Source organism: Balaenoptera acutorostrata, chromosome X (assembly GCF_949987535.1).
Source record: "Balaenoptera acutorostrata chromosome X, mBalAcu1.1, whole genome shotgun sequence".
Classification (NCBI taxonomy): domain Eukaryota; kingdom Metazoa; phylum Chordata; class Mammalia; order Artiodactyla; family Balaenopteridae; genus Balaenoptera; species Balaenoptera acutorostrata.
The window spans coordinates 72,166,983-72,182,524 of record NC_080085.1 but is presented as its reverse complement, the minus strand read 5'-3'; the positions used below and the strand labels follow the sequence as shown (position 1 = coordinate 72,182,524).

Genomic DNA, 15,542 nt, shown 5'->3' with positions numbered 1-15,542 from the left:
TGTGACCTTATTATGATTTTAGGCAGCCTCTCTGCTAATGAATGGGGTTGCGTTCCTGTCTTGCTATCTGTTTGGCATAGGGTGTCCAGCACTGTAGCTTGCTGGTCGTTGAGTGGAGCTGGGTCTTGGCGTTGAAATGGAGATCTCTGGGAGATTTTCACCGTTTGATATTACATGGAGCTGGGAGGTCTCTTGTGGACCAGTGTCACTTGGCTCTCCCACCTCAGTGGCACAGCCCTGATGCCTGGCTGTAGCACTAAGAGCCTTTCCTCCACACGGCTCAGAATAAAAGGGAGAAAAAATAAAGAAAGAAGAAGATTAAAATAAAATAAAATAAAGTAAAATAAAATTGTTATTCAAAAATACTTATTAAGAAAAAGCTTTTTTAAGTAATAAAAACAAAAACGGACAGACAGAACCTTAGTACAAATGTTAAAGCAAAGCTATACAGACAAAATCACATACAGAAGCATACACATACACACTCACAAAAAGAGAAAAAGGGAAAAATATATATATATCGTTGCCCCCAAAGTCTACCTCCTCACTTTGGGATGATTCGTTGTCTATTCAGGTATTCTACAGATGCAGGGTACATCAAGTTGATTGTGGAGATTTAATCCGCTGCTCCTGAGGCTGCTGGGAGAGATTTCCCTTTCTCTTCTTTGTTCGCACAGTTGCTGGGGCTCAGCTTTGGATTTGGACCCGCCTCTGCACGTAGGTCGCCTGAGGGCATCTGTTCCCCCTCAGACAGGATGGGGTTAAAGGAGCAGCTGATTCGGCTGCTCTGGCTCACTCAGTCTGGGGGGAGGGAGGGGTACGGATACAGGGCGAGCCTGTGGTGGCAGTGGCCAGCGTGACGTTGCACCAGGCTGAGGCGTGCAGTGCGTTCTCCTGGGGAAGTTGTCCCTGGATCCCAGGACCCTGGCAGTGGTGGGCTGCACAGGCTCCCGGGAGGGGAGGTGTGGATATTGACCTGTGCTCGCACACAGGCTTCTTGGTGGTGGCAGCAGCAGCCTTAGTGTCTCATGCCCGTCTCTGGTGTCCACGCTGATAGCCGCGACTCGCGCCTGTCTCTGGAGCTCCTTTAAGTGGTCCTCTTAATCCCCTCTCCTCATGCACCAGGAAACAAAGAGGGAAGAAAAAGTCTCTTGCCTCTTTGGCAGCTCCAGACTTATTCCCAGACTCCCTCCCGGCTAGCTGTGGTGCACTAGCCCCCTTCAGGCTGTGTTCACGCAGCCAACCCCAGTCCTCTCCCTGGGATCTGACCTCTGAAGCCCCAGCTCCCAGCCCCCACCCGCCCTGGCGGGTGAGCAGACAAGCCTCTCGGGCTGGTGAGTGCAGGTCAGCCCCAATCCTCTGTGTGGGAGTCTCTCTGCTTTGCCCTCCACACCCCTGTTGCTGCGCTCTCCTCCGTGGCTCCGAAGGTTCACCCCTCCGCCACCCGCAGTCTCTGCCCACGAAGGGGCTTCTAGTGTGTGGATACCTTTCCTCCTTCACAGCTCCCTCCCACAGGTGCAGGTCCTGTCCCTATTCTTTTGTCTCTTTTTTTACTTTTTTCTTTTGCCCTACCCAGGTACATGGGGGAGTTTCTTGCCTTTTGCGAGGTCTGAGGTCTTCTGCCAGCGTTCAGTAGGTGTTCTATAGGAGCAGTTCCACTTTGTAGATGTATTTCTGATGTATCTGTGGGGAGGAAGGTGATCTCCGCGTCTTACTCTTCCGCCATCTTGAAGCTCCTGTTCTTTTTGATACAGTGGTAAATGGGAATGTTTCCTTAATTTCTCTTTCTGATCTTTTGTTGTTAGTGTATAGGAATGCAAGAGATTTCTGTGCATTAATTTTGTATCCTGAAACTTTACCAAATTCATTGATAAGCTCTAGTAGTTTTCTGGTAGTGTCTTTAGGATTTTCTATGTATAGTATCATGTCATCTGCAGACAGTGACAGTTATACTTCTTTTCCAATTTGAATTCCTTTTATTTCTTTTTCTTCTCTGATAGCCGTGGATGGGACTTCCAAAACTATGTTGAATAAAAGTAGCAAGAATGCACATCCTTGTCTTGTTCCTGGTCTTATAGGAAATGCTTTCCGCTTTTCACTGTTGGGTATGATGTTAGCTGTGGGTTTTTCACATGTGGATTTTATTATGTTGAGGTAGGTTCCCTCTTTGCCTACCTTTTGGGGAGTTTTTATCATAAATGGATGTTGAATTTTGTCAAAAGCTTTTTCTGCATCTGTTGAGATGATCATATGGTTTTTATTCTTCAACTTGTCAGTGTGGTGTATCACACTTATTGGTTTGCAGATATTGAAAAATCCTCATATCCCTGGGATGAATTCCATTTGATCATGTTGTATGATCCTTTTAATATATTGTTGGATTAGTTTGCTAGTATTTTGTTGAAAATTTTTGCATCTTTTGTTCATTGGTGGCATTGGCCTGTAATTTTCTTTTTTTGTGATATCTTTGTCTGGTTTTAGTATCAGGGTTATGGTGGCCTCACAGAATAAGTTTGGAAGTGTTCCTTCCTATGCAATTTTTTGGACTAGGTTCAGAAGGATAGGTGCTAACTGTGCTCTCAATGTTTGGTAGAATTTGCCTGTATAGCCATCTGGTCCAGGACTTTTATTTGTTGGGAGTGGTTTTTTTTGTAATTTTATTCAAGTATAGTTGATTCACAATGTTGTGTTTAATTTCTGCTGTACAGCAAAGTGACTCAGTTATATATATATATATATATATATATATATATATATATATATATTCTTTTTCATATTCTCTTCCATTATGGTTTATCACAGGGTATTGAATATGGTTCCTTGTGCTATACAGTAGGACCGTGTTGTTTATCCATCCTATATATAATAGGTTGCATCTGCTAATCCCGAATTCCCAATCCTTCCCTCGCCCACCCTCCCCACCTTGGCAACCACAAGTCTCTTCTCTATATTTGTTAGTCAGTTTTTGTTTCATAGATATGATCATTTGTACTGTATTTTAGATTCCACATAAAAGTGATATCATATGGTATTTGCCTTTCTCTTCATGACTTACTTCACTTAACATGATAATCTCCACGTCCATCCATGTTGCTGCAAATGGCATTATTTCATTATTTTTTTATGGCTGAGTAATATTCCATTCTATGTATGTACCACAACTTCTTTATCCATTCATCTGTCAATGGACACTTAGCGATGGTTGCTTCCATGTCTTCGCTACTGTACATAGTGCTGCTATGAACATAGAGGTGAATGTATCTTTTCGAATTATGGCATTGGCTGGGTATATGCCCAGGAGCAGGATTGCTGGATCATATGGCACCTTTATTTTTAGTTTTTTGAGAAGCTCTGTACTCTTTTCCATTATGGCTGCACCAATTTACATTCCCACCAACAGCATAAGAGGGTTCCCTTTTCTCCACACCCTCTCTAGCATTTATTATTTGTAGACTTTTTAATGATGGCCATTTTGCTTGGTTTGAGATGATACCTCATTGTAATGTTAATTTGCATTTCTCTAATAACTAGTGATGATGAGCATCTTTTCATGTGCCTTTTGGCCATCTGTATGTCTTCTTTGGAGAAATGTCTATTTAGGTGTTCTGCCCATTTTTCATTTGAGTTATTTGGGTTTTTTTGTTATTGAATTGTAGGAGCTATTTGTATATTTTGGAAATTAAACCCTTGTTGGTTACATCATTTGCAAATATTTTCTTCCAGTCCGTAGGTTGTCTTTTCATTTTGTTTATGGTTTCCTTTACTGTGCAAAAGCTTATATGTTTGATTAGGTCCTATTTATTTTTGCTTTTATTTCTGTTGCTGTGGGAGACTGACCTAATAAAACATTAGTAGAATGTATGTCAGAGAATGTTTTGCCTGTGTTCTTGTTACCGAATCCATGCTCGTTCTGCTTGCCGCATGACTGGCCAATAAATTGGGAGATGATGTGTTGAGGTATGGAATATGACTTTATTCGGGAAGCTGGCAGACTGAGAAGATGGCAGATTAATGTCTCCAAAAAACCATCTTATCGGGGTCTGGATGCCAGTTTGTTTTATAGAATAGAGATGGGGAGGAGGTGAGGAAGTAAAATAAAAAGGCTATGTCTTGTAACTACCTCCTGGAATGGCCAGCCTTGGGGAGGGGATGTGTTAATTTCTTCTTTCTTGCAGCTATTCACAGGTGGACAGGGTCAGGATGTTTCCCTGAACAAAGGCACTTTGGTTTAACTTTCACACAGAGGGGCAGGTTTACCCAAGGCAGGCCATTATGTATAGACAGTATCCTGTCAGTGAACAAAAGCAACAGGAAGCAAAGGTTAAAGTAAAGAAACAGATCCAACATGGAGTCAGGGTTGGCTCTTCCCTGTTACACTCTCTTCTAGGAGTTTTATAGTATCTTGTGTTATATTTAAGTCTTTAAGCCATTTTGAGTTTACTTTTGTGTGTGGTGTGACAGGGTGTGTTCTAGCTTCATTGATTTACATGTGACTGTCCAGCTTTCCCAGCATCACTTGCTGTAGAGGCTGTCTTTTCCCCATTGTATATTCTTGCCTCTTTTGTCAACGATTAATTGCACATAGGTGTGTGGGTTTATTTCTGGGCTCTCTACTCTGTTCCATTGATCTGTCTGTCTCCTTTTGTGCCAGTACCACGCTGTTTTGATTACTGTAGCTTCATAGTATTGTCTGAAGTCTGGGAGGGTTGATTATGCCTCCTGCTTTGTTCTTTTTCCTAAGGATTGCTTTGGCAATTCTGGGTCTTTTATGGTTCCATATAAATTTTAGGATTATTTGTTCTAGTTCTTTGAATAATGTCATAGGTATTTTGTTTAGAGCTTTAAATTACAGATTCAATTTCAGTACATGTAATTGGTCTATTCATATTTTCTATTTCTTCCTAATTAAGTCTTGAGAGATTGTACCTTTCTAAGAGTTTGTCCATTTCTTCTAGGTTGTCCATTTTATTGGCATATAGTTGCTTGTAATAATCTCTCATGATCCTTTGTATTTCTGTGGTGTTCGTTGTAACTTCTCCTTTTTCATTTTTAATTTTCTTTTTTTTTTCTTTTTTTTTAATGTATTTATTTATTTTTGTCTGTGTTGGGTCTTCGTTTCTGTGCGAGGGCTTTCTCTAGTTGTGGCGAGCAGGGGCCACTCTTCATCGCGGTGCGTGGGCCTTTCACTATCGCGGCCTCTCTTGTTGTGGAGTACAGGCTCCAGACACGCAGGCTCAGTAATTGTGGCTCACGGGCCTAGTTGCTCCGCGGCACGTGGGACCCTCCCAGACCAGGGCTCGAACCCGTGTCCCCCGCATTGGCAGGCGGACTCTCAACCACTGTGCCACCAGGGAAGCCCTTAATTTTCTTAATTTGGGCCCTTTCCCTTGTTTTCTTGATGAGTCCGGCTAAAGGTTTATCAATTTTGTTTATCTTTTCAAAGAACCAACTTTTAGTTTCATTAATCTTTTCTATTGTTTTCTTAGTGTCTATTTAATTTATTTCTGCTCTGATCTTTATGTTTCCTTCTACTACCTTTGGGTTTTGTTTGTTCTTCTCTCTCCAATTCCTTTAGGTGTAAGGTTAGCTTCCTTATTTTAGATTTGTCTTGTTTCCTGAGGTAAGCTTGTATTGCTATAAACTTCCATCTTAGAACTGCTTTTGCTGCATCCCATATCTTTTGGATCTTCATGTTTTCATTTTCATTTGTCTCTAGGTATTTTTTTTTTATTTCTTCTTTGATTTCTTCAGTGATCCATTGGTTGATTAGGAGCATATTGTTTAGCCTACATGTGCTTGTGTTTTTTTGCAGTTTCTTTCTTGTAGTTGATTTCTAATCTCATAGCATCATGGTTAGAAAAGATGCTAGATATGATTTCAATTTTCTTAAATTTACCAAGGCTTGCTTTGTTGCCTAGCATGTGATCTATCCTGGAGACTGTTCCGTGTGCACTTGAAAAGAATGTGTATTCTGCTCCTTTTGGATGGAACACTCTATAGATATCAGTTAAGTCCACCTGGTCTAATGTGTCATTTAAGGACTGTGTTCCTTATTGATTTTATTTCTTTTCCTTGTCTGATTCCTTTGGTGAGGACCTCCAGTACTATGTTAAATATAAGTGGTGAGAGTGGACGTCTTTATCTTGTTCCTGATTTTAGAGGAAAAGCTTTTAGATTTCATCATTGATTATGATGTTAGCTGTGGGTTTGTCATATATGGCCTTTATTATGTTGAGGTATATTACCTCTAGACCAACTTTGTTTAGAGTTTTTATCATAAATGGATGTTTAATTTTGTCAAATGCATTTGCAGCATCTATTGAGATAATCATATGATTTTTCTTCTTCAATTTGTTAATGTGGTGTATCACATTGATTGATTTGCAGATACTGAAGCATCCTTTACATCTCTGTGATAAATCCCACTTTATCATTTTGTGTTTCTCTTAATAGGTTGTTCAATTTAGTTTGCTAATATTTTATTGAGGGTTTTTGTATCGATGTTCATCAGTGATATTAGCTTGTAATTTTCATTTTTTTGGTGGTATCTTTGGTTTTGTTATCAGGGTTATGCTTGCCTTATAAAATGAGTTCAAAAGTATTCTTTTTTTGTTTAATTTTCTAGGAATTCTTTGAGAAGGATGGGTGTCAACTCTTATTTAAATGTTTTTAGAATTCATCAGTGAAGCCATTTGTCCTGGACTTTTGTTTGTTGGGAATTGTTTTTATTACTGATTCAGTTTTATTACTGGTAATTGGTCTGTTCACGTTTTCTAGTTCTTCCTGGTTCAGTCTTGGAAGATTGTATGTTTCTAGGAATTTATCCATTTTTTTTCTAGATTGTCCATTTTTTGGAGTATAACTGTAGTAATCTCTTGTGATCCTTTTTATTTCTGTGCTATTAGTTATTTCTCCTCTTTCCCTTCTGTTTTTATTGATTTGAGCCCTTTCTCTTTTTTTCTTGATGACTGGCTAGAAGTTTTTAATCTCTATTTCATTTGTTTCTGCTCTGATCTTTATTATTTCTTTCCTTCTACTAACTTTGAGTTTTGTTTTTTTCTTCTTTTTCTAGTTCCTTTAAGTGTAAGGTTAGATTGTTTGGCATTTTTCTTGCTTCCTGATATAGGTGTGGGTCACTATCCACTTCCCTCTAATAACTGCTTTTGCTGTGGCCCATAGATTGTAGATCATTGTGTTTTTGCTTTCATTTGTCTCTAAGTATTTTTTTGATTTCCTCTTTGATTTCTACAGTGATCCATTGGTTGTTTAGTGCATGTTGTTTAGACTCCACATGTGTGGGGGGTTTTTTTTGAAGTTTTTTTTTTTTTTGTTCTTGTACTTGATTTCTAGTCTCATACCATTGTTGGAAAATATGCTTGATGTGATTTCAGCCTTCTTAAATTTATTGAGGCTTGTTTTGCAGCCCAGCATGTGAACTGTCTTTGGAGCATGTTCCATGTGCCCTTGAAAAAAATGTGTGTTTTGTTGTTTTTGGATCAAAAGTTCTGTATATTTGTATTATTTCCATCTAGTCTAATGTGTCATTTAAGACCAGTGTTTCCTTATTGATTTTCTGTCTGGATGATCTCTCCATTGATGTAAGTGTGATATTGACGTCAACTACTATTATTGTGTTACTGTCAATTTGTCCTTTAATGTCAGTATTTGCATTACGTATTTAGGTATTCCAACTTTGGTTTCATATATATTTACAATTGATATACATCTTGCTGGATTGACCCCTTCGTCATTATGTAATGTCCTTGTCTATTGTTACAGTCTTTGTTTTAAAGTCTATTCATCTAATATAAGTATTGCTACCCCAGCTTTCTTTTCATTTCCATTTGGATGGAATACCTTTTTTATCCTTCACATTCAGTTTTTGTGTGTGTTTACATCTGAAGTGAGTCTCTTATAGGTAGCATATAGATGGTCTTGTTTTTTTTTTTTTAGTCATTCAGCCACTTTCTATGTCTTTTGATTGGAATATTTAATTTATTTGCATTTCAAATAATTATCAATAGGTATGTATCAATACTTATTGCCATTTTGTTAATTTTTTTCTGGTTGTTTTTGTCTTTTTTTATCTTTCTTCATCTTTTGCTCTCTTCCCTTGTGATTTGATGATTATCATTAGTATTATGTTTGGATTCCTTTCTCTCTCTCTCTCTCGTGTGTGTGTGTGTGTGTGTGTGTGTGTGTGTGTGTGTGTATGTGTGTCTGTTACAGGTTTTTGCTTTGTGGTTACCATGATGTTCGTATTTCACAATATATATGATTATTTTCAGTTGATGATCTCTTAAGTTTGAACTCATCTAAAAACCTTGCATTTTTATACCCCTCTTATGTTTAATGTTTTTAACATCATATTTTGCATGTTTTTTGTGTGTATTTCTTAACTACTTTATGTGTATATGTAGGTGATTTTACCACTCTTGTCTTTTAACCTTCCTAGTAGTTTTATAAGTGGTTGATGTTTACTGTGCCTTTGCCTTTACCAGTGAGATTTTGCCTTTTGTAATTTTTATATTTCTAGTTTTGGTCTTGTCTTTGCTACTTAGAGAAGTCCCTTTAGCATTTCTTGGAGAGCCGTTGGTTTAGTGGTACCTAACTTTTTTAGTGCTTGCTTCTCTGTAAAACATTCTCTCTCCTTCAAATCTGAAGATAGCCTTGCTGGGTAGAGTAGTCTTGGTTGTATGTTTTGTCCTTTCGTCACTTTGAATACATCACTTTGGCACTCCCTTCTGGCTTGCAGGTTCTGCTGAAAAGTCAACTGAAAGTCTTATGGGAATTCCTTTGTATGTAACTAGTTGCTTTTCTCTTGCCACTTTTAAGATTTTCTATCTATAATTTTTGCCGTTTTAGTTATAGTGTGCCTTGGTGTGGATCTCTTTTCATTCAGCTTGTTTTGGACTCAGTTGCTTCCTGGACCTGGATGTCCATTTCCTTTCCCAGGTAGGGGAAGTTTCCAGTTATTATTTCTTCAAATAAATTGTGTCCCTTTCTCTTTTCTCCTTTGGGACCCCTATAATGTGAATATTAGTACTCTTGGTATTTTTTCCAGAAATCTTTTAAAAGCTATCCTCATTTCTTAAATTCTTTTTTTTCCCCTTTTTCTGTTCAGCTTGGGTGATTTACATTACTCTGTCTTTCAGTTCACTGATCTGTTTCTCTGTATCATGTCACGTACTCTTGATTCCTTCTTAGTGTTTTTTGTTTTTTTGTTTTTTAAATTTCAACTATTGTATTCTTCAGCTCTGTTTTGTGGTTCTTTATACTTTGTAACTCTTTGTTAGACTTCTCACTGTGTTCATCCATTATTCTCCCAAGTTCATTGAGCATTTTTTATGATCATTACTTTGAAGTCTTTATTGGGTAGGTTGCTCTCTTCCACTTTGTTTAGTTCTTCTGAGATTTTGTCTTGTTCCTTTGTTTGGAACATATTCCTCTGTCTCCTCATTTTGTCCAGTTCTCTGTGTTTATTTCTATTTATTAAGTAGGTCAGTCATGTTTCCTGATCTTGGAGAAGTGGCATTATGTAGGAGATATTCTATGGGGCCAATCAGCATACTCCACTCTGGTCACCAGAGCTATATGTCCTAGGGGTGCCCCATGTGTGTGCTGCGTGGGTTCTTCTGTTGTGCTGGGGCCACTACTCTGGGTGTGCTGGCAGACAGGGCTGGCTCCAGCCCAGTTGGTTGCCAGGCCCTGTGTTGTGGTGGCTGCCAGCCCACTGTTGGGCAGGGCTGGGTCCTGGCATGACTGGCTGTTCAGCCCCAGTGGTCCCAGGGCTGGTGCTGGCTTGCTAGTGGGTGGGACCAAGGGCCTAGGTGACTGTCTGCAGGGTCTGGGGGGACCTAGGGCTGGTACCTCACCACTGGTGGGTGGGGTTGTCCCAGGGCAGCTTAATGTATGTGCCTATGGGGCTTTTATTTTTATCTTTGTTTCATCATATGTAACTTGTCTTTTTTCTTTTGTCAGTTACTTTTAAAGTTTTCTCTGTCTTGGGTTTTGAGCAATTTGGTTTGATGTCCCTTGGTGTAATTTTCTTTATTTCTTTTACTTGGGGTTCACTGACCTTCTTAGATATGTGGGTTCATAGTTTCCATAAAATCTGGAAATTTTAGAGGCATTATTTCTTCAAATATTGTTTTCTTCCCTCTTACTTTCTGGGACTCCAATTGCAGTTGTGTGCTTTGTCAGTTGAAGTTGTCCCATAGCTCATTGATGCTCTGCTGTTTTGCTTGTTTGTTTTGCACTTCTTTTTCTTTTTTATACTGTCTATTGCCATGTCTTCACCAGTCTTTTTACCTGCCATCTTAAATTTGCCATTAATCCTATTTGGTTCTTTTTATTTTTTATTTTTTTGTCTCACATTTTAGTTTTCACCTCTGTTTTATTTGTTTCTTTTTATATCTTCTATGTCTCTCTACTTAACTTTTGAACATATATTTCAGTTTTGGGTCAATTTTGATTGATTGAGTTTTTTTCTTTTCATTTTGCATTGTATTTTCCTTCTCTTTTGTATGCCTTGTAATTTTGGATAAGAAGCTTGACATAGTGAATTTTACCTTGGTGAGTGCTGGATGCTTTTGTATTCCCATTCTTCAGCTACTTTCTGAGTTAAGTTAGGGAAAACAATTGATACTTTTGTGCATTCCTTTTAAGATATTTTTAGGCAGGACCAGAGCAGTGTTTAATCTAGGGATACTCACTACTCAGGCAGGTTTCTTTCAATTTCTCTACTAAATACTCCATGAATATGAGATTTTCCAGTCTGACTGGTGGGAACAAGCAATATTCTTCACCCTGCATGAACTCCCATTTCCCTCTAATCCTTTCATACGGTTCTTCCCATGACCTGTGTTATTTTTTTCACCACATATGGGTTTGTGGTGAAGACACTTGAAAGAGACACCCTACAGGGTTCTCTCTCGGCTCCTCTTACCTCTTCATTAATCTTTCTTGCTCTCTCTGCCCTGGTCTTCCCTGACTCTCAGTTCTGCCTTGTCACCACAGGGAATCTTCCAGGCTCTGCCTGAGTTTTCCTTACCTACCCAGCATCCTGAAAACTCTTTCCAGGTTCTAAGCTAGAGCAATCATAGGGCTTACTTGATTTGTTTCCCATCTTTTAAGGGTTACTTTCCTTCGTTGCCTAATATCTGATCTCTTGAATACTGTTGCTTCCTATATTTTATGGGTATTTTTTTTTTTGAGGGACTGGGTTTCAACCAGGTGAGTGAATCCAGTTCCTGGTTTTACATCTTGGCCAGAGGCACAGAAGTCCTTGGAACTTTAATCATTTTTATGATTATCATTTATGTCTGTTTTATTGATGTAATTCACTGTTATGTTCTTTTAAATATTATTTTTTCATTTATTTCTGCACATATGTTCTTTTTTCAAAAGATTTTTTTGATTGGTTGTTCTACTCCTCTACATAGTTTCAACCAATTACATTATTCTTCAAATTCTGACATTACAGTGTAGTCTTTGGTTTCTCACTGCTTCTGCTAGTGATAAAAAGTTCACAAATGCTTTTGTTTCTATATTAGAAGATGCTTGTTAAGGAGAGTTTAATTCTCCTTTCTATAAAAGATGCTTGGTAGAGATAGTTTATTTTAAATTGTTACATCATTTAATAGATTTAAAATTATGTTTTATTATGAGGTTATGTTACATTTATAAGTTTTTATTACAACATAGAGAAAATAAGCATATTCACATTTACTCCGATGAAAAATGTATGATATTCTGACCACTACAATGCTAGCAGTCAGCTGCTAACCTTGGATTTATGTTTTGCTTTCTTTAGTATTTTATACAGTAAACCACCAATTACTGAGCATATTAACAACATGGGACCCTCCCTTCTATGATGTTGTATCTATATACAGATACCCTTATACCTTGGGGCCCAGACTACCAGCAAAGATCAATAGTTCCTTTCTCCTCCTGACCATTTAGCACATTCCACCATAGCTCCTGCTACTTTACATTTTTCTCCTCCCTCACTAACCACATTCCAGTTCCACAGAATTGGTATCCCCTGATTTTAGAATGGTAAATAGGGATATACTGTATTTTGAAAAATCTGTTTTAAGATTCTCTTTTGACAGTTAACTATGCAGTATATGGGTTTTGTTTTCCCTAATGATAGGTCAAATAAAACAGATTGCAAAGCTATTAATGCTTTCATACTTTGAGAAAATGTGAAATGATATATTTTACTAAAACATTTAATGATATGTAGTTTCATGTATGTATATATATATTTTTCATTTTAATTTAGGATTTGCTTTCCCATATGCTGCATATGGACCCACAGCAGCGGTACACTACAGAACAAGTATTAAAACACTCGTGGATAACCCACAGAGATCAGTTGCCAAATGATCAGCCAAATAGGAATGATACATCACATGTTGTTAAGGTAAAACAAACATACTTTTAAGCACCTTCTAAATGCTTGATACCTAATAATGCCATTGCATGCCATCCACTGATGACACATATAATTACTTTAAAGTATCTTTATTTTTTAAAGGTATATTTATAGATTTTTTGTATTGGTTTGCTTTTTTAAGTAACAAACTTCTTTACCTACTGCCTTACTGATGATAAATAAAAATTTCTTGATTGTATTTGACTTGCTCTTAAGAGACACTGGGGCTAGGAGCAGACTAAATTCAAGTTTTGTATGGAAACAAAAGGTGGCTAGTGGTTCCTAAATTAATAACCATTGGTTTCCATATTTATAGACATTGGACCTAGATTTTAAAGTTTAATATTTTATCCATTTATCTGTTGATGGACACTAAGGTGTTTCCATATCTTGGCCATTGTGATATTGCTGGAATGAACATGGGAGTGCAGATAATCTCTGAGGGTAAAGAAATTGTGATGTGTGTGTGTATGGAATATATTATATATAATAGAATATTATTCAGCTTTTTAAAAGGAGATCTTGCCATTTGCAACAACATAGGTGAACCCATAAGACATTATTGCTAAGTGAAATAATGTAGACACAGAAAGAAAAATAGTATATGATCTCTCTTATATGTGGAATCTAAAAAAGTCAAATATGTAGAAACAGAGAGTAGAACAGTGGTTACCAGGGGCATGGAGGTGGTGGAAATGGGGAGATATTGGTTAAGGCATACAAAGTTACAGTTATGTAGGATGAATAAGTCTAGAGATCTAACGTGAAGCCTGATGACTATAGTTAATAATACTATATTGAGTACTGGAAATTTTCTAAGATTTCAGGTGCTCTCATCACACAAAAAATGATAACTGTGTGAAGAGAAAATATGTTGATTAGCTTGACTGTAGTAATCATTTTACTGTATATATATCAAAATAACATGTTATATGCCTTAAATATATACAATTCCTATTAAAAATAAGATTAAAAAGATATTTAAAAGCAAATTCGATGAGTTTTGAAAGACTGATAAAAATAATATATTTTAGTGTTTTAAAAATTTGTAAGAAGCATAGTTATTGAAGTAAAAAATATACAAGTAATCAAGTGTTAATTAATCAAGGGAGCATCAATGCACAGATTAAGGATTCTCAATTATTTTCCTGGGGGGGAAAAGTTGTATTCTAGTTAAATTTCTCATGATATAATGTGGAAGTTTTCTTACTTCCAGAGATTGTTATTCATTTTGTGATATTTCTCATTATTTTAGGGAGCAGTGGTCGCCACATATTCTGCCCTGACTCACAAGACCTTTCAACCAGTCCTAGAGCCTGTTGCTGCTTCAAGCTTAGCTCAACGACGGAGCATGAAAAAGCGAACATCAACTGGCCTGTAAGATTTTTAGTGTTCCTCAGCCAAACTGGATGAATAAAAATTTAAATGTGTGGCTTTTTGTCTAATCTTATATCAAAGGCATTGTTTTCTACTACATTACTTGAATATTCTGTTTAAGCTTCCTTTTTTTAAGGGGGAGTGAGATAAAAAACATATACAGGTCCACAATATTCATACTGCATTGTTTTTCAGTAGTGTCCAAGTGTTTATTTAAGTATAAAATTGGTGTCTACAAGGTCCTACCAACTTCTCTGCACACTAACTTCTAAAGTTCCTTTCAAATAAAGTTACTTTAATAGTTTTTCTGGTTATGTAAAATAATGGTTTGGGGAATCATTATCAACAGTTAAGATGGAAGTATAATAGTATAATGCCAAGCAATGTCAGTATTTTTTAACATTAGATCCTGAAAGGATAGGCTTCTTTTTTTTTAAGAAAATCAAACAAAAAATGTATTTTAGAAACTTATTGTGTGTAACCAAAGGACTCCACTCATTTGACTCTCTGTAGTTACTAAAATGTAAACATAGTAGTTTAGTGCCAGATGAAAAAATCATTTGTGCTAATATGTGAACTCCTAATATGGTTGATGCCAAATTTTACAGAAGAATTAAATCACAGATAATGTGTGCCGACAGACCTGTATATTATCCATAAGTGGCCTCATCTAGAAATAAAGGTTTTCATAAGGCTTCTGTAAATTTTACATCTAATGGAATTGTAATACAAGTGAAGAAATGTTTAGCCGAAGGCTTTATATTGGTGTTGTAATCTACTAAATAGGTCATAGTTAAGCCTTTGAAAATAAAGTACCTGGTGTTGGCACTACCTTGGTGTTATGTAAGCTGACTTTCAAGTTAACCAATTGGATTTAATTATCATCTGTCCCTTTATAATGAACTACACTGTTGTTTTTTGGACTTCCATGTGCTTTGAATTACAGTGTAGCATATTAATCTATCTTTAATCCTGTGGTCATATAGTTGAAACTTTACTGTAGTGGACTTGTGAGCTTAGCACACATGATATAGTTATAATGCATTTCAGTAAACTGTAGATAATGCTACATAATAGTTGACTTCAAGAAGATAAACAGTCTTTTTAAATAGAAATTAATGTTAATGATCTGCATAAAATTTGAACACATTTTAAAATCATATTTATAATAAAAAGGTCTGGCCAAATTTGTCCTATTATTAAATTTTATGATTCAGAACCACTGCGTAGTATGTATTGTTTTCTCTAAATGATGGAATTTGAAAGAATCTTTTTGTGTTGTTGAAGAAAATACCATTACTACTACTTTAAATACCATTACTACTGCTACTACTGCTGCTACTGCTACTGCTACTGCTACTGACAGAAGGAACTCATGAATGTAAACTGGAGGATATTACACTTTTCTTTAGTGAATATAAGTGATCTACTTGTGCGTGCTTGGTATACTGTTTGCTGTGTATTTTATTTTGCTTAGTTCAGAGAGAGGTGATTACTGAGTGCTGAAGTATACAATTTAGTCTAGGAGACTTGTAACTTCAGTATTTAATAAAAGAAACTATACATAATTTTCTTTATAATGTAAGTGATGTATATTCCATTCACAAAGATCTATTTCTTGTGTGTGATATATAAAACTATGTATCCTTATTTTGAGGTGTCTTTTTGCAATAATGGAAAGACATTAAGGAACATCTAGTGTTACATGGAAAACATTACT

The 15,542-nt window shown here is 36.8% G+C and overlaps 1 protein-coding gene across 6 annotated transcripts in view; it reads left to right on the top strand.

Annotated features, from left to right (window-relative positions):
• RPS6KA6 (ribosomal protein S6 kinase A6) overlaps window positions 1-15,253 on the top strand; it is a 155,431-nt gene extending 140,178 nt beyond the window's left edge. For all 6 annotated transcript variants that reach the window (XM_057539051.1, XM_057539050.1, XM_057539049.1 and 3 more), the window contains 2 exons: window positions 12,293-12,433; window positions 13,701-15,253. In XM_057539051.1, coding sequence (XP_057395034.1) covers window positions 12,293-12,433; window positions 13,701-13,826 — 267 coding nt within the window. In that variant the 3' untranslated portion in view covers window positions 13,827-15,253. The remainder of the gene's footprint in view (window positions 1-12,292; window positions 12,434-13,700) is intronic.
• Window positions 15,254-15,542: the final 289 nt, after the last annotated feature.